The sequence below is a fragment of the Nannospalax galili genome, unplaced genomic scaffold (genome assembly GCF_000622305.1).
Source record: "Nannospalax galili isolate Female #2095 unplaced genomic scaffold, S.galili_v1.0 scaffold265, whole genome shotgun sequence".
Taxonomy (NCBI): Eukaryota; Metazoa; Chordata; class Mammalia; order Rodentia; family Spalacidae; genus Nannospalax; species Nannospalax galili.
Genome location: NW_008353747.1, coordinates 1,168,258 through 1,189,907, shown reverse-complemented (window position 1 = coordinate 1,189,907; position 21,650 = coordinate 1,168,258). Strand labels below are relative to the sequence as shown.

Sequence of the window (21,650 nt, the reverse complement as noted above, 5' to 3'; positions counted from 1 at the left end):
CCTCCCTTCGCTTTATTTTTGGTGTGTGTATGCACATGCATGTGTGTGGAGGCCCGAGGGCAACCTTGGATGTTGTTCCTCAGGAGTTTCCACCTTGTTTTTCAAGACAGGTTCTCTTAACTGGGACTGAGGGCTTGATGATTAGGCTAGATCAATGGACAAGGAGTCCCAGGGACCCACCTGTCTCCACTTCTTTAGTGCCTGGATTACAAATGTGTTCCATCATACCTGGATTTTTATGTGGGATCTGGGGCTTGAATTCACTGTGTAACAGGTGCTTGAGCTATCTTCCCAGTCGCTTGTCTTTTTATTCTTTTGCTTGCCTCTAATGTTTCTGAATTTCTTTTCCTTAGGAAAAATGTAAAATCCTGAGGGCAGTGGGTAGGCGTGGTCTCAGTTCCTTCAGATGAAGATATTTGGCCAAGGTCCCATGGAGGGAGGGGCTGGGCTTGGGACATTGGCCTGTCTGCTTTCCCTGCCAAATGAATACAGACTGGAACATCTTCCCCCTACATATGGCAGGGCCTGGCTGACAGAGCTAGGGTGGTTGTGATGTGGTGGACAGAGGTGAAGAACACTGCTTCCTGTTTCCTGCAACGGAACCCCCCTTTGGCTCAGGTTTCTGTGTTCCTCCATGCTTTAGAAATAGCTGACTTTGTCACCTACATTGGAGGATATGTAGAGCTTGTGGGTGTGTAAGTTGGTCATGATAATTCCATTTCTTTTTTGATGCCTGGTTTAGTGAGAAGTATGTAGCCACATTCTGGCCAATAGGAAGTAAGGATGAGTCTGAATAGTAGGTTTTGGGGAAAGGTTTCTTTCACTCCAAGAAGTAGAATGACCTCCTGTGCCAGGTTTGGTGTGATGCTAGGAGCTGCAGCTATACTGAAGACAGCAGAATCAAAAGAGGGGAGCCACTGACCAAACCAACCTGGAGCTGCCCCAGTCAGCCTCCCTGTTCTGTGTGATAAGTGTCCTTATGGCTTCTGTCTCTTTTGACTGGGCTTTCTATTACATCAAGAACTTCCCAACAGGTCCAAGTAGGAGGATGGCCTGAATTTGCCTTCTCTTTTCTGAGTGGCACTTACAAAGTAGCTCTGAGTCTCTAGACTTCAGTGTCCTCACCTGTAAAATGGAAAGAATACCTACTTCTCAGAGGGCTGGGAGGAGATTAGATCATGTTATATTATACACAAGTGGTGATGGCTGTTTGGAATGAGACTTTATCTGACACTATCTCCTTTCTGGCCTTAGGCTTCCTTTGGGGGAATCCTAAGTTCTTTACCCGTCATTTCACTGACAGCCTCTTGGTAATCATAAAACAACTATCACCTGGTGTTTCTTCTAGAAAGGCCTTTCTTGCCTCTTATGGTTTGATGAGCCACCACTGCCTCCACCCCTTTTGTTGTAAAGAAACCAAGCAGTGGAAGGTTGAGTGGCTTGCCAGTTGACAAGGTGGGCAAGCTCTTCTGTGGAGTTGGCCAGAGCCCTTCCACATTGTGCAGCTGCCTTCTGAAGGTGGGGACAGTGTCCCCAGAAGCTCAGTTTCTGTTGTGTGTGTGTTCCTGAGTGGCTCTGAAAGTGGCTCTGGGTGGAGGGCTAAGGGCTCCTGGAAGGGCAAGGTGATGGCTATTGTTCCTGAGCTCCCTTTCGTGCCTTATTGTAGTTAAACACATAAAAATGCTCATGGCTCTGGCCTTGACTGAATGAGAGGCAAGAAGCCCAGGGGCCCCAGTGGAGGAAAGTGCCTATGCTGTACTGTCTCAGGTTTCTGATGGGCATAGGCGCTGGGTACCACTTCAGTTTATCCTCCATGCAAGAGCAGGTAGCTCAGTTCAGGGCTGTCCCATGAGGCCTTGGTAGGGGATTAATGACAGTAAAAGTAGGTCAGGGAGGCTAGTAAATATTGAATTACTTAGAGCTTAAGGGGAGAGAAGCTGGTAGCAGGGGTCTAAGGGAGAACAGGAGATTAAGCCAGGCTGGGAGCTGGTCCACTCTGTACTTGGCTTGTCTATAATTCCCTCCCATCAGTTACAGCCTGAGTATTGCTTTTCAACAACTGTAACCCTTCCAGAACGTCTGCCCAATGGCTGGGAAGGACATAGGTCTCCATATTCCTTGAAGAAACACAGGCTTAAGTGGGAAGAAAGACACGATGCCAACTATGGCTATCATTTACATGCCCACTGTGTGCCAGCCATTCTTCACCCAAGTCAGCCCTTCTAAGAATAGGGTACCTGCTCCAGAGTATTCGGTTAAGAAAGAACTAATGGCTTGTAAGAGCTCAAGAGGTAAAGGTGCTTGTTGTGTAAACCTGGTGACCTGAGTTCAATCCTCACAACCCATGTAAAGATGGAAGGAGAGAGCCAATTCCATAAGTTGCCCTCTGACTCCACATATATGCCATGACATGCATCATGTACAAACACATCATACACACATATAATAAATAAATAGTTATAAAATAAACAACTAAATGCTGAGGGTGGACAGGGTGGAGAAGAAATGGATCGCCAGAAGCAGGAGCCTGAAGTTGTATGCCAGGCCACCTCCTGCTTCAGTGGGGCTCTCAGAGTTGTATGGCTCTGGAACCTGGTTGGAAGCTCAGCCCTTCTCCCCACCCTTTCTTTCTAGAGTTGATTCAGCTCCCAGCCTGCACTTACTTGCACTTACACTCTATTCTTAAGTTGGACCTATTTCTGCTCCATGCCATCACAGCTCCAAAATGGAGACCTATTCTGTTCCCTTCCTGGTGGGTTCAAGGCCTGGGCCACACTGTGGCCTTGGTGGTGACCACCAAGTCCCTAACCCCAAGACACTCTGGGTGGCATTCCTACTCCCTATACGAACCTCAACATCCCTGGCTAGATGAAACCACGCTGCATCTGGAAGAGGAACAGATGCCCGCAAAGGATGCTCTAGGGGATGAGGTTGGCAGAAGAGTGGTCAGGCTGGTAACTCAATGTTTCACAGAGTAGGATGGTGGTGGGGGAGACAATTGTTAGACATTCCTGCATCCATCCTAGAGTGTATCAACAAGTTCTAAGATCAGAGATGTCTTCTCCAAGGTGGAACCCAAGTCCTCTAAGCCACCCTTTAAGGGCTCAAAGAATGGTACCCTGCTCTTGCCTTGCCCCTGGGATGGGGGTTGGAAGTAAGCAGTATGTATGTGGGGTACGCTCCAGGGAAGCTGATCCCTGAGAGTGGGGCAGGAGGCCAGGCCTGGACTCACCATCCTCTTTGGTTTGGATATAGAGCACGCTGCTGCGCACACCATCCCCAGCCTGTGTATAGGCCAACACCTGGACGCTGTAGTTGGTGAACTTCTCCATGCCCCGCAGCTCTACTCGCTCCCGCGTGGTGGTGATGTTCTGCATCTCGCCCCACTCTGTGGAGACAAGGGCCTCTGAGCTCATGGCTGGCCTTGGGCCACTGTTCTCAGGCCATGTTTCTCCCTAAGTGCCCAACCAGGGTCCAGTTATATGCTGGCCCAGCCTCAGCTTGATGTTCCCCATTGGGGCACCTCCATCTTTCTTTCCCTGAAGCATGTCCCCTCCTGCCAACTCCCTTCTTCATCAGCTCACTAGTGATAATGCTCCACTAAGGAGCTTCTTGTAGATGCTAAAGAAGGGCTTAGGGAGAGGGTCCCATGGAGGAGGACCCAGCAACAGGAAAACAGATAGGCTCCTGAGCCTTTCATTGCAAGTATAGGCAAGATAGAACCAGATTCTGATGTGGGCAGGCTTTGTTCAGATGAGCGACTATAGCCCTTTGCCTTGTGGTAGCCAGATGCAGGCAAGAGGCTCGAGGCAGAGAGCCTGGCCAGGGGACAGAACAATCTGAAGGGTCCGGAGGGTAAGAACACAATGCCTAGTGTGAGGGAACTCAAGTCTTCAGGTAGGGGAGAAGGGTGGAAGCGTGGATTGCAGAGCTTGGGCAGAGGAAGCAGGGCAGACCTGTCTGGGACACAGCCAAAGAAAGACCCAGGAAGACAGCAGCTTGACTAACAGCCAAGAGGTCTTTGGAGATTAGAGAGACCCATGTCTTCCCTGGGGGCTGAGCTGGAAAGCCTGTCACCTTAGCAAAGGGGAAGCAGGTTCTGGAAGGAGTCGCTGCTTAAGCAGCAGGATCACATTTTGAGCAGGGTGACCTGGAATCTCACAGTAAAAGGTCTTTGGGAGACCTTTAGACTCTGAGTTTCTGTAGGAGAGGGGTGTGCTTCTAATAGGTGGGGTGTCTGGGTAGAGCAGAGTCCAGGTGGGGAAGGAGGCAGGAGCGACCTTAGATAGATGGTTGTGGCCTGGACTCCTAGGTCCTCCAGAAAAGAAAGATGGGTTCAGGGGACTGGGAGGCAGAAGGCTCAGGACTGGGCTGCAAACTCATTACAGGCCTCTGTGCTCTGCTGAGGTATGTAAGGCATTTGTGTGCATAGTTTGGGATCCTGGGCCTCTGGCTCTGGTGGCCTATATGGTCCTTGTGTACACCAGCAGGCAGGAGTGTGATCCATCTGTAGGGGGCTCTATAGACCTGTTTGCATCTGAGTGAAGGAAAACCCACTGTGAAGGCTGGCTCATGCTGGGTCTCCTCTACCTGTCACTCCTTGTCCTTTCTCCACTGTGAGCCCTGCCCCACTCCTCACAAGACCTAGGCTGCTCCTCACATTGGCCTTCTATCTCGCTGTCCACCTGGCTCCATCTGGGTTTGGCCAAGGAGAAGCTTCTCTAGGCTCAGATAACCCTGCTTCCTCTCTAGCCACTTCAGGCCTAGACAAGGACAGCTTCCTGCAAGTGCTGATCCTGGTCGTCCACTCCCCCTCCCCGCACCCACTCGGCTGAGAGTGGCCCCTCAGGACACTTTGGTTGCCCCATTTGCGTGTGCCACCTGCTTCCTGTCTCATATGGCCACAAAGGCCTAATAGTAACATGTCAGAAAAAGCAAACGTGTCCCCAGTGGCCCAAAGGACGCCTATGTGTGCTGTTGTTGGGATGTGGCTGATGCCGCCTTCCACCCTTTGCCCACCCAGGAGGTCACCATATGTACCACTTCCACTCTACCTCCGGCTCTGGTCCCAGGATAGCAAGGACAAGGGCAAGGGGACCCTGAGTCATTCTCTCACTGTCCTTATAGCCAAGCTGCGCTTACACTTGACAGCTGTGAGAAACTGCCTAGTTCTAACCTGGGAGCAGATCCCCAAGGAACCTGGGCCTGTCACCCTGGACTCATCCATCAGTCCCAGCAAACTCACCCCCATCCACGTAGAGTGACCAGAAGATGACCCGGTAACCTTTGAGGACACCATTGAGGGTGCTGCGTGGGGGTTCCGACCAGGAGATGACGGCCACGTCAGAAGTGATGGACAGAGCCCGGACATTCTCGGGTGGCTGGCTGGGCACTGCATGAGGTGAGGTGGGGAACCAATGGTCCAGTCAGTTAGGGTGCAAGTGACAACACAAAAAGTGTGTCTGTGTCATGCTGCCCGAACAGAGGGATGTCAAGTGGAGGGACTGTCAGACTCAGTGGTCTGGGAGCTGGACTGCCAGCTGAGCCTCCTCTGCTGGAGTCTAAAGCAACTGGATACCATCATAACCTTGGCCCCAGCCAAGTCAGGGTGTTCCTGACTCTGTTGGGTCCTGGAGAAGGAGACAAATTAGGTTACAGTTGTGGCAATTCCTCTTACAACAGTCAGAGAGCCCACAAGCTGAATGCAACAGGTTTAGAAGATGGATTCAGCCCCAGGTAGCTATAACCTAGTATCTTCTCTGGGGACTACTAGCCCCTCAGTGTTCACTGACCATGGATGGAACTGAGCCCAGGCCTGGCCCTGGGGACTTCTGGATTCTAGTGCTAAGCTGAAGGGAAAGTAAAGAAGAAAATGGATTCAGTGGACCCTGGGGTAGGCTTGGAGACTTCCCAGCAAAACCACCAGGACTTCTGGGCCTATTACTCCTTTGTCCCATCCTGCATAGTAATATGCCCAAATGTCTGGATGACACCAAACTATAGTATAAGGTCAACCAGGTGATGTTTACCCTTGACTCTTCCTGTGATAGCTCCCTCTGTGGTTTATCTAAGTCTCCCATCCTGGGCTGCCTACATGCCACTTGCCATTGTCATGGTGGGAGCAAAGCTCCCCCCATGGGGGCGGGGAGAGGCATCTCTGCTAAAGAGAACTTTAGTGGCACTTTGTGTGGCTTCTGAGTAGCCTAGGACAAAGGGAAAGAACAAGCCTGCTCCGCTGTAAATGGGAGAAAGGAGGCAGAGGCTGGAGGGAAGGTAATTAGATCCCATTGCCCCACAAGAGGCAATTCTAATTTTTATGAGCATTTAAATGATAATACATCATCCTAACGATCCTCTTTGAGAGTGATTATTGTTTCATATTACTTAGGTGTAAAAATATAAGCACCATGTAATTAGGGACCCAGTGTAATAAACTAATACAGATCGCCCGTTCGAACAAAATGAAGGTAATACAATTATGGAAAAGACACTCTTGCTAAGGCAGGGGCCCTTGAATACCCCAGGAGGAGTGCTAATATTGCCAGGAAGCGATCAGGATCTGACAGGCTAACGAGGGCCTTAATTAAGTATGAAAAACTGCTGAGCAAATGCTGTGGGAAACTTTCTTCCCCTTTTCTCCTTTGTTTTGAAAAGGACTCCACAGCCCTTGCTGAGCCCTCCCTGGTGGAAGTAGGCTCTGCCTATGCCAGGGACGCTCTGCTCCCCAGAGGCCCTGGCCTGACCTGCTGGAGGGATGGGGGATGAAATGCAGGAGCTTAAGGTTGAGAGGGCTAGCCTGGGCTCTGGGCTTGGACAACAGTTCCCAGGCAAACCTTCCCAGGGCATGTGACATCCCATTTTGCTCCCAAGTACAGGGAGAGAAGGTGGAACAGAAAGAGTACGGCCTCAAGATCAGGCCTGGGTTTTCACCAGGACTATTACCTACTAGGTAGGGAACTTAACCACTACCAGTCTTGGCTACACTACATGAATACTGAGAGCTGTGGTTCTCATGGTGATTGATGATGGTGGTGGTGGTGATAATGCTCATCACCACCACCACCATCATCAATCACCATTATCACCACCACCACCACCACCACCACCATCATCATCATCATCATCATCTTTGGGACCATACAGAGCTCTGGGGTCCATAAAGCATTGGTAGACCTCTAGGGATTCTGCTGTGGGTACAGGTGTGGGAACTGCTGAATTAGGGTTCTGCTTGGATTAATACTGTAATACTGAGAGGACAAGCTGGTATTCTCAGTCCAGTCAGGTCTCTGTCCAGTATCTCTATTGGGGAGAGGCTTGGGGGGTAGACTGCACTGTGGCTGTGTTCCTTGTGGGCTCTCTGCTGGCCTTTTCTCTCTTTCTTGCTTTTCTTTTCTTTCGGGTACCCAGTGATCTGGGGTTATTGCAGTCTGCCCTGTCCCACAGCAATGAGGGGACATCTTGGGGGTTACAGCTTAGCTATCAGGATTTGAAAGCTCCCAGATAGTGCCCACCTTCAGTCAAAGTTTGGAACAGTTGGTATGAGCTTCTCAGATCACCTCAGCCACCCTCCCTCTCAAAGTGGGCTGCACTTCAGAGAGGAAGAGGGAGGAGAGGGTGTGCTTAACCACAGGGACTGAGTCTCCAGGGCCAGAATGCTTGGATTTTGCCGTGCTGTGGTGGAAGGGCATTGCACTCTCCCCTCTGTTGAGAGAAGCAGGCTCCAGCTCCCAGATCCAGTTTTGGACTGAGGTACCAGAAAGGAAGATTGCAAGAATTTTCTGCATCTTCTTTTATTCTGCTTTTTGGGGGGAAGTGAGTGCCTGGCTCCTTCTCTGGAGGCATCAAGTCTCTTATCTCAACTTGATGCAAACTCAGGCCCCATCTTCTGTCTGTGTGGACAGCAGGCATGTTCCTGCCTTCTCCTCAGGAGAACCCAGATCCTTCATTTGCTAACAGACTGTGAAAGTTTTCAGAATGTCTAGTTTTAAAAACTAGATTCCAGCCAGGTGTGGTGGCACATGCCTTTAATCCCAGCACTTGGGAGGCAGAGGCAGGCAGATCTTTGTGAGTTCAAGGCCAGCCTGGTCTACATAGTGAGTTCCAGGACAGCTGGGTGGCGCATGCCTTTAATCCCAGCACTTGGGAGGCAGAGGCAGGCAGATCTTTGTGAGTTCAAGGCCAGCCTGGTCTACATAGTGAGTTCCAGGACAGCTGGGACTACAGGGAGACCCTGTCTCAAAAAGACAAACAAGCAAACAAAAAAACAAAAACCAACTAACCAAACAAAAAAACTAGATTCCAAATCTTTGGCCATGTGACTGTTTAGATTTCTTAACTCTATATATAGTCTCCTCTCAGGCCCCTAACATAGATGGGTGATATGTTCTAACCTAGAAATACAAGGATAACTTGGCTTCTGACCTTTCCCAAAGAAGGAGAAACAGAGCCCTGGGTGAAGGGGAAACAACTTGGTCACAGGGAAGGACTAGAGCGCTGAAGGAAGGAAAGACACAGGGATGGAGAGAGTTGGATAGACAGGCCCACATCCCCCAGGTAGACCAAGGGGCAGAGCATCATTAAGTGATAGAGAGAGTGGCCACATGCGGTGAGGGCATGTGTGCTGAATGGACTAAGCCTCCCTCACGAGCCAAAGGGCAAGAAGAAAGTGGGGTGACCAAGGAGCCTGTGTTGCCCACAGGACTGAGATTGGCCCAGGCTCTGGCTCTGCTTGGACCAGGATGACAGCCTGCTCTCCACCCTGCCACTGCCCTCACCATCCTCCAGGGTGGTAGCATTGATCTCGCTGGATGATGGCCCTGTGCCAGCCCGGTTGAAGGCCTGGACCACCACACCATACTGGGCAAACTTCTTGAGGTTGTCTAGAGTGTACACTTCACTGTCCCCAGTGGCCTTCATCTCCACGATGCTGTACTGCCCATTGCTGCCAGGGCTGTTCTCCCTGTAGCCGATCTGGTAGCCCCGGATGACACCATTCTGTAGTTCCTTCTTGGGTGCCTATGGGTGAGGGAGAGGGTGGGGAATGAAGACACACAGACACTCTGTGATGACTTTGATTTCAAAATGATCTCAAAAGGACATCATTCCTCTGTGCCCAACCCACTGAAGCTTCCTGTTTCTGAAAGCCCAGGTCCTTACCATGGCTACCTAGTCCTCTGTGACCCCATCAAATTGGTCTCTCAGGCCTATTTTCTCACACAGCCCTCTTTGCTGCTCCTACCAAGCTTGTGACTGTCCCCACTCTGTGTCCTCCTCTCTGTCAAGTCCTTGCTGACTTGCCTCCTTCTTCAAGAGACCTCCCTTAGCTCTTAGTAGACTGCTCCGGCCTCTGGCCAGCAAGCCTGAATTTTCTCCCTGGTTTCTTACATTCCATAGAGTCTACTTATGTGCTTGATCATTTGCCCAAGTAGAATATAAGTACCACGAGGAAGAGGTGTATTGCCTCCTTTTACTGTTATACGTCTGTGTCTATAATACTGCCTGGCACAGAGTGAGTCCCAAGTACACACAATGTATGCTTGCATGCAGGAATTAAATAGGGGTATTATTTGTATGCCCAGGGGCCTAGGAGAATTGGAACCACAGACGAAAGTTATCTGAAGGAGAGAGGGGTAATCAATGAGTTTGAATAAAGTGTACTGAGATGCCAATTCATTCCCACAAAGAGGACAGCGATTGAAAAAAAGAAAAATAGGCATTAGAGACAATGTGGCAAAACTGGAGCCCTCCTACACTGCTGACAGATATAAAATACTGCAACAGCTGTGGAAAACAGCTAGACAACCTACACGTTGAGTTACTATCCTATCCATGTGATGGTACTAGCCTACTTCTGGGTATAAACCCTAGAGGACTGGAAGCAGGGACTCCACTCTTTGTACAGCCATGTCCACAGCAGCATTCTTCACCATAGCTGAAGAATGGAAGCATCCCAAGGGCCTACTGAGAGATGAATGGAAAAATGAGATGCGGTACATCCATATAGTGGCATATTACTCAGCCAGGAAAGGAGTGAAATTCTGACACAGGTTACTGCACTGATGATCCTGAAGACATGACACTGAGCAAAATAAGCCACTCACAAAAGGACAGACTATGAGGTTCCAGTTATAGAGGTTTCTAGAATGAAAAAATTTCACAGAAACAGGAAAAAGAAGATTTCAGGGGCTGTGAGGAAAGGACAAGGGTATGGAGTTCAATTTTAGGTGACGGACATATACTGTAAATGGCTTATGGTGATGTCATGTAGCACTTCGAACGTGCTAACTGCCACCAAACTGTATTCTTTTAATTAAATTTTAAATAAAACGTTTGCGTGTGCTTGTTGGTGTGCACGTATATGTGAGGGTGTGTGCTGTGTGGAGGCTGGAGGTTGGTGTCACGTGTCTTCCTCCATCACTCCCCACTTTATTTTTGAGATAGGATCCCTCATTGGTTGGTATAGGGCTCGCTGTCTTGGCTCGACTGGCTAGATCTTCTTGTGTTTGCTCCCCAGTGCTGGGGTAACACACACTTTTGAGTGCCAAGCTTTTATGTGGCTGTGGGGATCGGAACTCAGGTCTTCATGTTTGCCCAGCAAACACTTTACCACTGAGCCATCTCCCTAGTCTCCTGAACTGGACTCTTTAATGGTTATAGTTATAAATTTTATATGTATTTTACAACTAAAAACTCCCAAAGATAAAATGTAAAACATAGAGTGTCTGACTTCTGCCTTGTCCAGACTCTGGGAATGTGAGGCTGGATTGCCCCGGATGTAGTGGAGGTGTGATGAGGGTGGAAGCCTGCAGGCAGTCCCTAGGTGAAGGGTCAGAGATGTTAAGGATGCAGCGATCAGAGAGGGCTGGTAGGAATGAAGGTCCAGTACGAGAAGGCCAGGTGAACAGAGCAGAAAACATTTTACCAGTATGAGTCCGAGGTTGGGAGAAGTTCCCACTCCAGTCTTGAGTCCTGATACTCAATCACACACATACACAGCTGTCCCAAAAGAAGACTTGGACACATGAATACCAGTACATGACAGGCTCTTACATGATCACATACATGTGTATACATATAAGTATGAGTGTTAGCTGTTTCCATGCAGCACCAGGAACACACGCTCAGACAATCCAAAAACACATATTCTATGTTGGTTTCTTTTTGTTGTTGTTTGTTTTATTTTGTTGAGACAGGGTCTCACTGCGTAGCCCTGGCTGGTCTGGAACTAGTTACATAGACCAAGTTAACCTCAAACTCACAGAGATCCACTGCCTTTGCCTCCAGAGAGCTGGAATTAAAGGGGTGTATCACCTCAGCTTCAAACATACATTCTAATCACCATATCTGTTCACACTGAGAAGAGTTTAGACCCATAAATAGAAACTGGCTCCTTTAACAACTGGTCTGTCCATCTATAAATTGAGATGGAACAGCCATCTCAGTGCATATAAAACCAGCTTGAACCAGAGTTTCAAAGAGAATGAAGTTAATTTAAAAGCCCACCTTTTATTGTACTAAAAAAAAGTAAGATCAAAAACAATTAAGTTAGTAAAACAGCCGTACTGTTTTTTTAATTCAATGAATGTTTTAAACAAATTGCATTTTAAGCTCACTGTTAACTCAATAAAATTAAGTTTTTAATTTAACATAATTGTTTTGAATTCACTAAATAGGTGTGTGTTTAATTGACTTGGCTTTTTGCTATTGCCTGAATTGTCTTCTCTTTGCACTTGGGCAGTCCTGTGTACTAGCCTGCAAGTGCATAGATTTCTACAGCTGGGGCCTGTGTACACTCATGCACACTTAGACATCTATTGGAGACACAACACGTCTCAAAGAGCCCGACACCCTCATCTCTAACACACTCTAACACTGCAGGTTCACATCATTATATCATTACACAAGATCATACTACCTTATATACCCAGGGCTATCTATGCTGTGGTATATACCTGCACACATAACCTAGGGTTACATATGCCATGTCATATATCTGTACACATGACCTCAGGCTATCTGTGACAGGATATACACCTCTATACCCAGCCCAGAATGACGTATGTCTAGATTTATTTCTATAACTTGACCCAGGGCTATCTGCCCAGTTATACCTCTGCACACACAACTCAGGGCTATCTCTACCATGACAGACCCCTGTGCACATGACCTAGAAATATCTATACCATGATATATACCTATACACATGACCTATGGCTCTCTATATCATGGTAAAAACTTGTACACCTGACCCAGAGCTACCTACACCATGTTATACACATAGACACATGACCCAGGGCTTTTTGTGCCATGATATACATCTATACACATAACCCAGGGCTTTGAATACCATGATACATGCTTATACACATAAGCCATGGATATCTAGGCCATGATATACACCTGTACACACTCCCAGCACTGTCTATACCATAGTGGATGCAGGATCACCTATACCATAATATATGCCTGCACACATTACTCAGGACTGTCTATACCATAGTAGACTAAGGACCACCTATACCATAATATCACCTGTAAACGTAACCCTGGGCCATCTACACCATGACACATGCCTGTAAACATGACCACATCAACACGCTGGCAGAAGCCTTGGGTAAGTGTGCAGGTACCCCTGATTTGTACATAAATTTCATACAAATTATACAAACCTTGACAGATTCCCCCCTCCTTTCTCTGTTGCTCCCTTCTCTCTTCTTCTGTGTCTCTGTTCCTCCTCCCCATCTCTCTCCCTCCCAAACATACACACTTGGGATTTAAATCAATCTTAACAATATTTCTCTAAAGCATTAAGAAATCAATAGAGCTGATTGCAAATTTATGTCATAAAGCAGGGATGATCCATCTTGCAGAGTCTTAAAACGAAGTGACTTATCTTTCAAGTGAATCTTTATTTTTCATTAATCTGTTCTCAGTGTTACAAAAAAATCCCCATGAGAAGTCAGTCCCAAAATTTATCGATTGGCTGGTTCATTCTGAAGTTCTAACTTTCTAATCAATTTTATTTTTCATTATGAGACTTTGGAGAAATAAATTTGATTCTAAATTTTTATCGACCTCTGGGTCAGAGCTTTGTAGCAAAACTCTCAGTGTTACATAGTTCTTTGGCTCCACCTCTGGGCTCTTTCCATGTAGTTCCAAGAAATGGGTCCAGACCTAGGATACTGACAAGACATGGGGACTGGACTCTGTGCCTTATCTTCAGTCTGTAAGAAGTTCTGGAGCCCAGATCTGAATCTAGAGGGTTTATTTTAGGGGGCCTATGATGACTAATTTTGATTGTCAACTTGATGGGATTTAGAATTACCATGGAAATGGAAACAAACCTCTGGGTATATCTTCTAGGGATTTTTCTAAGATTGGGTTAATGGAGATGGGAACCTAAATGTGGACAGCACCATTCTGTGGGCTGAGGTCCTAGACTAAACGAAAAGGAGAAAGTGAGCTGAGCACACGTGTTTCCTTGATTTCTGCTTGTGGGCCATGCATAAAATGTGACCTCCCCACCTGATGAACTGAACCCTCAAACTGTGAGCCAAAACAAATTGTTTCTGTCATTAAATTGTCCTTAAATTGTTTTTGTCATTTTATCCCAGCAACAAGAAAAGTAACTAATACAAGGACCAATAAGAACCAGTTCCCCAGCATCTGGTCATTTCTTTGTGAAGGGAGACCAGGCTGTTGCTGCTGCTGCTGCTACTGCTGCTGTTGCTGCTGCTGGTTGCTGTTGTTGCTGCTGCTGCTGTGTGAGTGCATGCACAGTTGCATGCGTTTACTATGATCTTAGGGATAATGTCTAGGGCCTTCCTGAATTCTCCCATGTTCAGGTGCACCCTCTTGAAGAGCACAGATGGAGGGCTAATCCTAATCAGATTTTCTAATTAGGAGTTGGAGTGAGACCTAGACACTGGAAAAGTCTTCATTTCACCCATGAAAATGAAGCCATCCCAAGGCCCACTGTTGAGACTGGAATGCACCTACGAGAACAAAGCTAGGCCCTGAGAAGCTCTTTATTCCAGAATGTTCAGTGTGCTGTTGTGAGGAGATGGGGATGGGACTCCAGACTGTGTGCCTTGACCTGTGTCTACTTGACTGATGCGGGTGAATCACCTCCCATCCCTGTGCCCGATAGCCTTCTCTGATGAATGAGGATGAAAGTGCATTCTCTGGTCATCCATAGCAATAGGGAGAAGGTCAGACAAGTTCCTGCAAGACCAAACCCTGAAGGCTGGAAGGTGAGCTCAGGAGGCATGAGTTCACTGGGCCATCGTGTACATGGAGGGATAGGCAGCAGGGCCATAGCTCCCTGGGTGCACCCCAACTTTTGATTCTGCTTTTTGCCCCTCTCAGCTATGGACTTTCCTCTAAGACGTCCTTAAGTGACAGATGCCTTCCCTGCTCCAAGATCTCACTGGTCTCAGTCCCTTAGCACTGGCTGCGGTGCATATTGGTCTCTTTTCTTTTTGAAGAGGCTCTCCTAGTTAATATGTTTTTCAGTGTTTCAAAAATATAATCCTGGGCTGGAGAAAGTGGGTAGAGGCACTTGGTGCCAAGACTGAAGATCAGAGTTAGATCTCTAGGATACATGGTGGAGGGAGAGAACTGACCTCTGAAAGTTGTTCTCTGACCTCCATACACATTGTGGCACATGTGTGTACACACACAGACATAATAAATAATAAATGTAATTTTAATGTTTTGTTTATTTTTATTTTATGTGTATGGGTGTTTGCCTGCATGTATATAAGTGCACCACATGCATGCAATGCACACAGAAGTCAGAAGAGGACACTGAATCCCCTGGAACTGGAGTTATGGACAGTTGTTAGCTGCTATGTTGGTGTTGGGGCCTCTACAAGAGCAGCCAGTGCTCTTAACCACTGAGAAATCTCTTCAGCCCTGTTAAATGTAATTTTTAAAAAATCGTGATCTCATCCTGATGCTTTAGAAGAAGAGCGGTGCATAAAATCAAATCTAGTTTCTACTCTTTTATGCCACACGGGGTTTAAGGATGAACTGGAGCATATGGAGAACCTCATTGGTATTGCCAAGTTCCTCATCCTACCACAGGTACAGTCCTTTGTGGGACAGTCAGGGTAGAAGGGAGCAGGGATTGAGAAGGGGGGGATTGTCCTTGGTTTTTCTCTCTATTCATCCTTTGAATGTCACTGGATGTAGTAAAAAAAACAGATGTGGGGGTTGTTTGAAAACAGACCAGAAAGCCTGCTGGGACTCACTGATGGATCAAGGAGGAGCAGGAAAGGTGGAACCTCACTTACCTTCCAGGTCACTTGAATGCTCTGTGAAGTCACTGGTTGCAAGGTGACATCCATGGGGGGCCCATCAGGAGCTGGGGACACAGAAGAAGCAATACCAAGTTGAGTCATATCTTGGTAGAGGACAAAGTCCTGTGTCTTTGCTCCCCTCCTCCCAACTTGAAGGACTGCTGGGGAGGGAGAAGCTCATGCATAGATCACAGAGAACTCAGGTTTGAGTTTTCCATGCGGGGCTATGATGGTTTTTATTTTATGACCATTTGTAAAAATTGCACATATATGTTTTAGGGACATTCTGCATTATTTTATTTCCCAATAACAAATAAAAGGAAATCTAGTGAGAGAAATCTTGTTTAACTTTTTATTAAACACTGGAGCTGGACAGATAGCTCAGTCAGTAAAGCATGTGCTTTTCATCCCTGAGGACATGAATTTGATTTCCAGAACCTAGGTGAAAAAAGCTGGGTGTGGTGGCAGGTACTTGTGATTCTAACACTGGAGAGGCAGAGACAGGCAGATCCCTGGGACTTCTTGTCAGTCAGCCTAGCCTACCTGGAATGTTTCAGGCCAGTGAGAGACTTTGTCTCAATAAAAAATATGTGGGGGCTCAAGAGATGGCTCAGGAGTTATGCAGAAGACCTGGGTTCAGCTCCCAGCACAGTGTTTGGTTCCCAGCACCCACATGGTGGCTAACAACCATCTGTAACTTTAGTTCCAGGGGATCTGATGCCCTCTATGGCCTTAATGGGCATTGCATGACCCAGGTGTACTTACATACATGCAGGCAAAACACTCATACACATAAAATAAAAATTAAAAAAAATATGTGGATGGTGCCTGAGGAAAAACACCCAAGGCTATCCTCTGGCCTCACATATGCATGTGAACCTACACATGTGTGTACACATACACATACACAGTACAACTGTGACAAAAGTCACTGACACAGAGGACTCCATCCTTTGCAGATCCAGTGCATCTGTCTTTCCCTGAGGCCAGGGAGAGAAGGGCAGAACCAGGGAGAGTGCCCCAAACCCAGGAGATAAAATGCCACAAACCAACTCCAGCTTCCTCAAGAAACCCCAGACTCTCATGATTCATAATAGATACCTTGTAATCTGAACCATAAGCCTACTGTGAATGGACAGGGTTGGTGGGGAGCCCTGATGTCCCTGAGTTCTAAGATCATGGGTAGTGGGAACAGAGAACAGGATCATGTACTCACCTGCCTCCTCCGTGCTGATAGTAAGCTCCTTGCTTGGTTCACTGCGGCCAATCTTGTTGAAGGAGTACATGCGGATGCTGTACACAGATGCTGGGTGCAAATCCACAATGTTGGCCTGGTTGATGGTAGGGGAAATGTTGCGTGTGGACTGCTTGAAGTCCCAGGAATCTGGAAAGGAGATGGTCATTTCAAAGACAGCCTTGCAAATTCCAGCCTCAAAGTATCATCTTTAGCCTATTCCAGTTTCAACTTGGATGCCAGATGGGTCCAGCTCACATGGGCAACAGAGAGAAGGAAGAGGCTTTAATAACTTTGCAGGGATTGATGGGTCCATCCCAAGAATCTCCAGCTTGGAAGAAGCTACACTCTCTTCTGCTTTAGCCAATGTGTAATCTAAACCTCAGACAGAGTCAGACAGGATGCTTCCTAAGGGCCCCCCAAGGTCATTATTTGTTTGCTGTCCCTGGGGTCTGTTTGACCAGTGCCCTTCTTCTTGCATCTCTCTGTACATTAGTGACCTACCCATTCTGACTGTGAGATACCTACCTACCCAGTGTCCCTATGTAGAAAGGAAAGTGAGGTCTCCTTTCTCTTCTTGCTACTTCTGTATTTCCTTTTTGTTTTTGGTTTGTGCCCCTGTGAGGCAGCAGTCTGAGACTTAGCTATGTGTGAGGTTAGCAGAGACAGATGAAGCACCAGAGTGAACATCCCCAACCTCATCTTTCTTACACCAATAAGGTATAAGAGGCAGGCGGATCTCTGTGAGTTCAAGGCCAGCCTGGTCTACATAGTGAGTTCCAGGCCAGCTGGGGCTACAGGGAGACCCTATCTCAAAAAGCCAAAGAAAAAAAGAGTCTTCAGAATGAGGGACCAACAGAGGGATTAATGCATTCATGATTTAGTTCATCCAAGGGGACTGACAGTCTGTTCCAGGGCTAATGTTTAGCAAAATTGTAGAACATGGAAAATGCCAGATAAATGCCACTCAGGGATACTGTGACTGTAAACACTGCATCTCCAGAGGAATCCAGCCATTCATCTGATAGATGCTTGCTATATCTCTACCAGGGGACTCCACAACAAAATGGGATGGGGCTACAATTACAGTGATGGCTCAGTTAGGACCTGCCCAATCCAGACGGCTTGACCAGATGCTGTTTATAGCAGTTTGGGGAAAAAATGTCAAAGACCAAGGAAGCAAGTGGATACTAGGGCATTAAAATGTTCCCCAGGCATGTTCAGGTGCCACACTTCACTCTAATTTTCTATGCCTTGAAATCTGCTGTGGAGTATAACATCCTGAGAAATTCTCTGCAGAAAATAACAAACTGCATTTTCTATAGTTAATTCTGAAATCAGGAAAAGCTACAATCGTAGACAGATTTTTAAGAAGCTATTTGTGTATGTGTGCATATGGAAATGAGCATGTGTTAGCATGCATGTGTAGGACAGAGGGTGCTCTCAGATGCTCCTCAATCACTCTCTACTTTATTTTTTGAGAGAGTCTCTCACTGAACTTGGAGCTGACTGATGAGTCTAGACTGGCTGACCAGTGAACCCCAGGGTTCTTGTTGTTACTGCCTTCTCCCAGGACCCGACTTACAAGTATATGTCATTTGTAAGCGTGTGTCACTGTGCCTGACATTTTTATGTGGTCTCTGGGGATTGAACTCTGGTCATCATGCTTGCAAAGCAAACACTTTACTGAATGAGCTATCTTCCCAGCCCCCAAGAAGGTATTTAAAAAATTTTAAATTAAAAAAATTATTTTTATGTATTTGAGTGTTTTGCCTGCATGTATGTAAGTGTACCAGTGTCATGTAAAGCCCATGGAGCTAGCACCCTCAGGAGGTGGGCGGGAGGGCTGTGCAGAAAACAGACAGGTACAAACTCCGAACACCAAGACAGCCTCTGAACAGGGACAGACTCCTCCTAGCCTGCTTCAGCAGGGAGCCCAAGCTGCACCAGAAACCAGCTTTGCCTGTCCCCTCCCTCTGCCCAGTGCCAGGGGCTGCCCCCCACCCCGGAGCTAACCCCCTGCCCTGCCCTGCCCAGCTCCAAACCTCAGAACTGCCCACCAGCCTGGATGGAGTCCTGGAAACTCAGCACTGCAGACTCATCATATTTTCCAGGCTCTGTGTGGTGTGTGTGTGTGTGTGTGTGTGTGTGTGTGTGTGTGTGTGTGTGTGTGTGTGCATATGCATACATGCCATGGTGCATTATGGAGGTCAGAGGGCAACTTGTAGGAATCAGTTCTGTCTTTCCACCATGTACGTTCCCAGGTATCAAACTCAGGTTACCAGGCTTGATGACAAGTGCCTTTACTCCCTGAGGCAGCTCACCAGCCCAGGAGGTATGTATTTTTTAAAAGCTAAAATGATATATCCTGATACATCAGGATTCCATTCCTTTCAATTCTGGTTAACTGAGGTCTTGATGCCTTTAAAAACACAGCTCTCAGCTGCACAGGCTTAGCATCTGTGAAGGGCACCGGCCCAACTCCCATCTGTAGCTTTGCATTTAATTCATCGGTTGCTGGAGCCAAGTGAACAAAATGGCAGGCTGCGGCTGCTCAGAAACACATTATTTTCTTCTTGTCTTTAAAAACACCCCAGCCACCCAGAGAGTCACTCGGTGGCTGACAGGTTAAGCCAGAATTGCAAAGAGGCAGGCTCCTACCTGCTGTGGACACCTCTTTGATTTGGGATAGAACAGACTAGCCATGTGGAGGCAGGTGCTCACAGCTCTGTGTGGCATCCTGGGAGCTGGTGCCAGCTCACAAATCACATTGGATTTGCCCATGTTTATGGGAGCGGGAGAGTGATCAGAAGTCAGTGCATTCATTTTTGATGAGTGCAGGCAGAGGGAAGAGCCGCGTGGGATGTGTCTGAAAACAGAGGGGCCATGGAGAACAGGCACTGACATTTACCAGGCACCTGTGCGGTGCCAGGGGCAGCGACAGATGATTTAAATATCTGTCCTTGACTCCTTGTGTCTTCCTCTGATGTCAGTGCTGTATCTTCATGGAATAGGGACCTCCACATCACTGAGCCCAATCGCCCACTCGGCCTGTCAGTGAGCTTTGCATTTGACCACCTACCCCCCCACCCCCTTTTTTTCTGAAACATCCCTCTCTTAGCTCACTAGGAAAGCTCCTGCATTCTGCTTCTCTCCTTTTGCTCTGTCTCCCTGCAGCTGCAGCTCCTCCGCCTACTGCCAATGGGAACATTTCTCCCAGGTTCCATCCCAGGCTCTCCTTGGTCACCATACACTTCTCCCACCCATGTTTCCACTTCTATCTATACTCATGTAACTCTGAGAGCATCTTTTAGCTCAGTTTCTCCTTTGAACTCCAGCCCCTTAGAGTCAACTGTTTACTTGATATTTCAAGTTCTTAGATGTTTCAAAGGCATCTCAAAACTCAGCATAGCTGTGATGCTTAATATTGTCAACCTGACACGATCTAGAATCACCTTGGAGCCAAACCTCTGGGCATGACTGTGAGAGTGTTTCCAGAGGGCTTGGACTAAGGTGGGAAGACTCACCCTAAACGTAGGTGGCACAGTTCCACAGGCTGGGGAATAAAAAGAGGCGAGCCTGAGAATTAGCATTCATCACTCTCTGCTTCTGGATTGTGGATACCATGTGACCAGCTACCTTGAGTTCCTGCTGCCATGACTTCCCCACCATGACGAACCGTACCCCTGGACTGTGAATCAAATGAAACCCTTCCTTGAGTTGTCTTCGCCAGGTATTTTGTCACAGCAATGAGGAAAAGTAACTAATACAATGGCCAAGACAGAATTCTTTACCATCACTCTGCTGACTCTTCCTGGGTTCCCCATCCTGGAACGGTGCACCCCATCCATTCTGAGTGTTAGGCGTTATTCTAGACTTTTCTCCTATCTTTCCTTTGCTATCAAGTCTGATAGCTTTCCTGTCCCACGTAGCTCAGGCCAAGACACTATCATCCCTCATTTTGATCTCTTAGCCCCTCCCCCAACCCACGGTGTGTCTCTTGCCCCTCTCTACCTGCTCTGACCTCACAGCCATCATTCATTCTGCAAATATGGCTGAGTCCCCTCAAGGGCATGTTCTCCACCTTGGTGCTGAGACCACTCTTTCCAAAGTGCAAATCAAACCCTGCCGACCCCTCTCATGAAGCTCTTTAACTGCTTTCCCTTGCTGCTAGGTAAAGAGAAAACTTCATGGCAGGCCCCAGACCCTGCACCCACCTCCCCAGTCTCATCCTCTCCACTCTCTTTCCCAGAGCTCTGCAGAAAGTGAAGACCTCATCATGGTCATTCCACAGTATCTCTTTTGGGGGTTTTCGGTTCCAAGAGCACTGCCCAAAGAGAAGCTATAACCCCTGAACACAGGTCTAAAGCTTTAGGCCTTACCCCCACTTTGCAAGTAGTGGTTCCTCAAAGTCTGTTGCTGGTTTTAAATCAAGACTCTCTCCCCCTTTTGATGTTTAAATTGAAGTTGGAGTTCCTCACACTTTGTGTTTGCCTCCTCTGCCTCCCTCAGCAGCTAATCACAGGGAGGAGAAGGAGGGATATCCCGGGAGCAGAGAGCTGCTCCTTCTTTTCTTCCCTTGTCAGTTGTTTGCAGGTGGATTTGACCTTGTGTTTCCAAATCGTTTTCAATTCTGTTGGCTCAGAATAGTTCTTTTCTCAAACCTTTCCAGGCTAACACATTCGAGTCAGGTCTGAAGGGTCTAGCTGATTTTCCAGACTTGATCACTGCCATCTCCCTGACCCAGAACAGTTGAACTCAGGGGCCCATTTTCTTCCTTTCCCTTCTCTGCTGTCCGGGAGCACTACACTGGCTTTGGTGAATATTGTCTCTTTTAATATTCCCTTTCATATGCGCCTGCCTTGCCCAGATTAACATATTTCATTAAGGACTCTCTCTCTCTCTTTCTTCATCAAAGGGTTTATGATGCAAAATATTCTTCTTAAAAATTAAGGAAGTAGCTGGGGGTGTCTTTTGCTTAGAGGACTGCTTCTGAGAAGGTCTGGGCGGCACTGCAGAGGGAACAGGGTAGGGAGGGATGCCCAAAAGGAAGATGGAAGTCCAGTCTGCATGATTGATTTTCCCCTTGCATCCTGGCTCTGCCACACCCCCCG

At 47.5% G+C, this 21,650-nt stretch overlaps 1 protein-coding gene across 3 annotated transcripts in view; it reads right to left on the bottom strand.

The window, feature by feature from the left end:
* Positions 1-21,650, bottom strand: part of Dscaml1 (DS cell adhesion molecule like 1) — a 346,117-nt gene that overhangs the window by 27,560 nt on the left and 296,907 nt on the right. For all 3 annotated transcript variants that reach the window (XM_008850911.1, XM_008850912.3, XM_029554971.1), the window contains 5 exons: positions 16,519-16,686; positions 15,297-15,367; positions 8,775-9,015; positions 5,246-5,392; positions 3,233-3,388 (listed from right to left, as the gene is read on the bottom strand). In XM_008850911.1, coding sequence (XP_008849133.1) covers positions 3,233-3,388; positions 5,246-5,392; positions 8,775-9,015; positions 15,297-15,367; positions 16,519-16,686 — 783 coding nt within the window. The remainder of the gene's footprint in view (positions 1-3,232; positions 3,389-5,245; positions 5,393-8,774; positions 9,016-15,296; positions 15,368-16,518; positions 16,687-21,650) is intronic.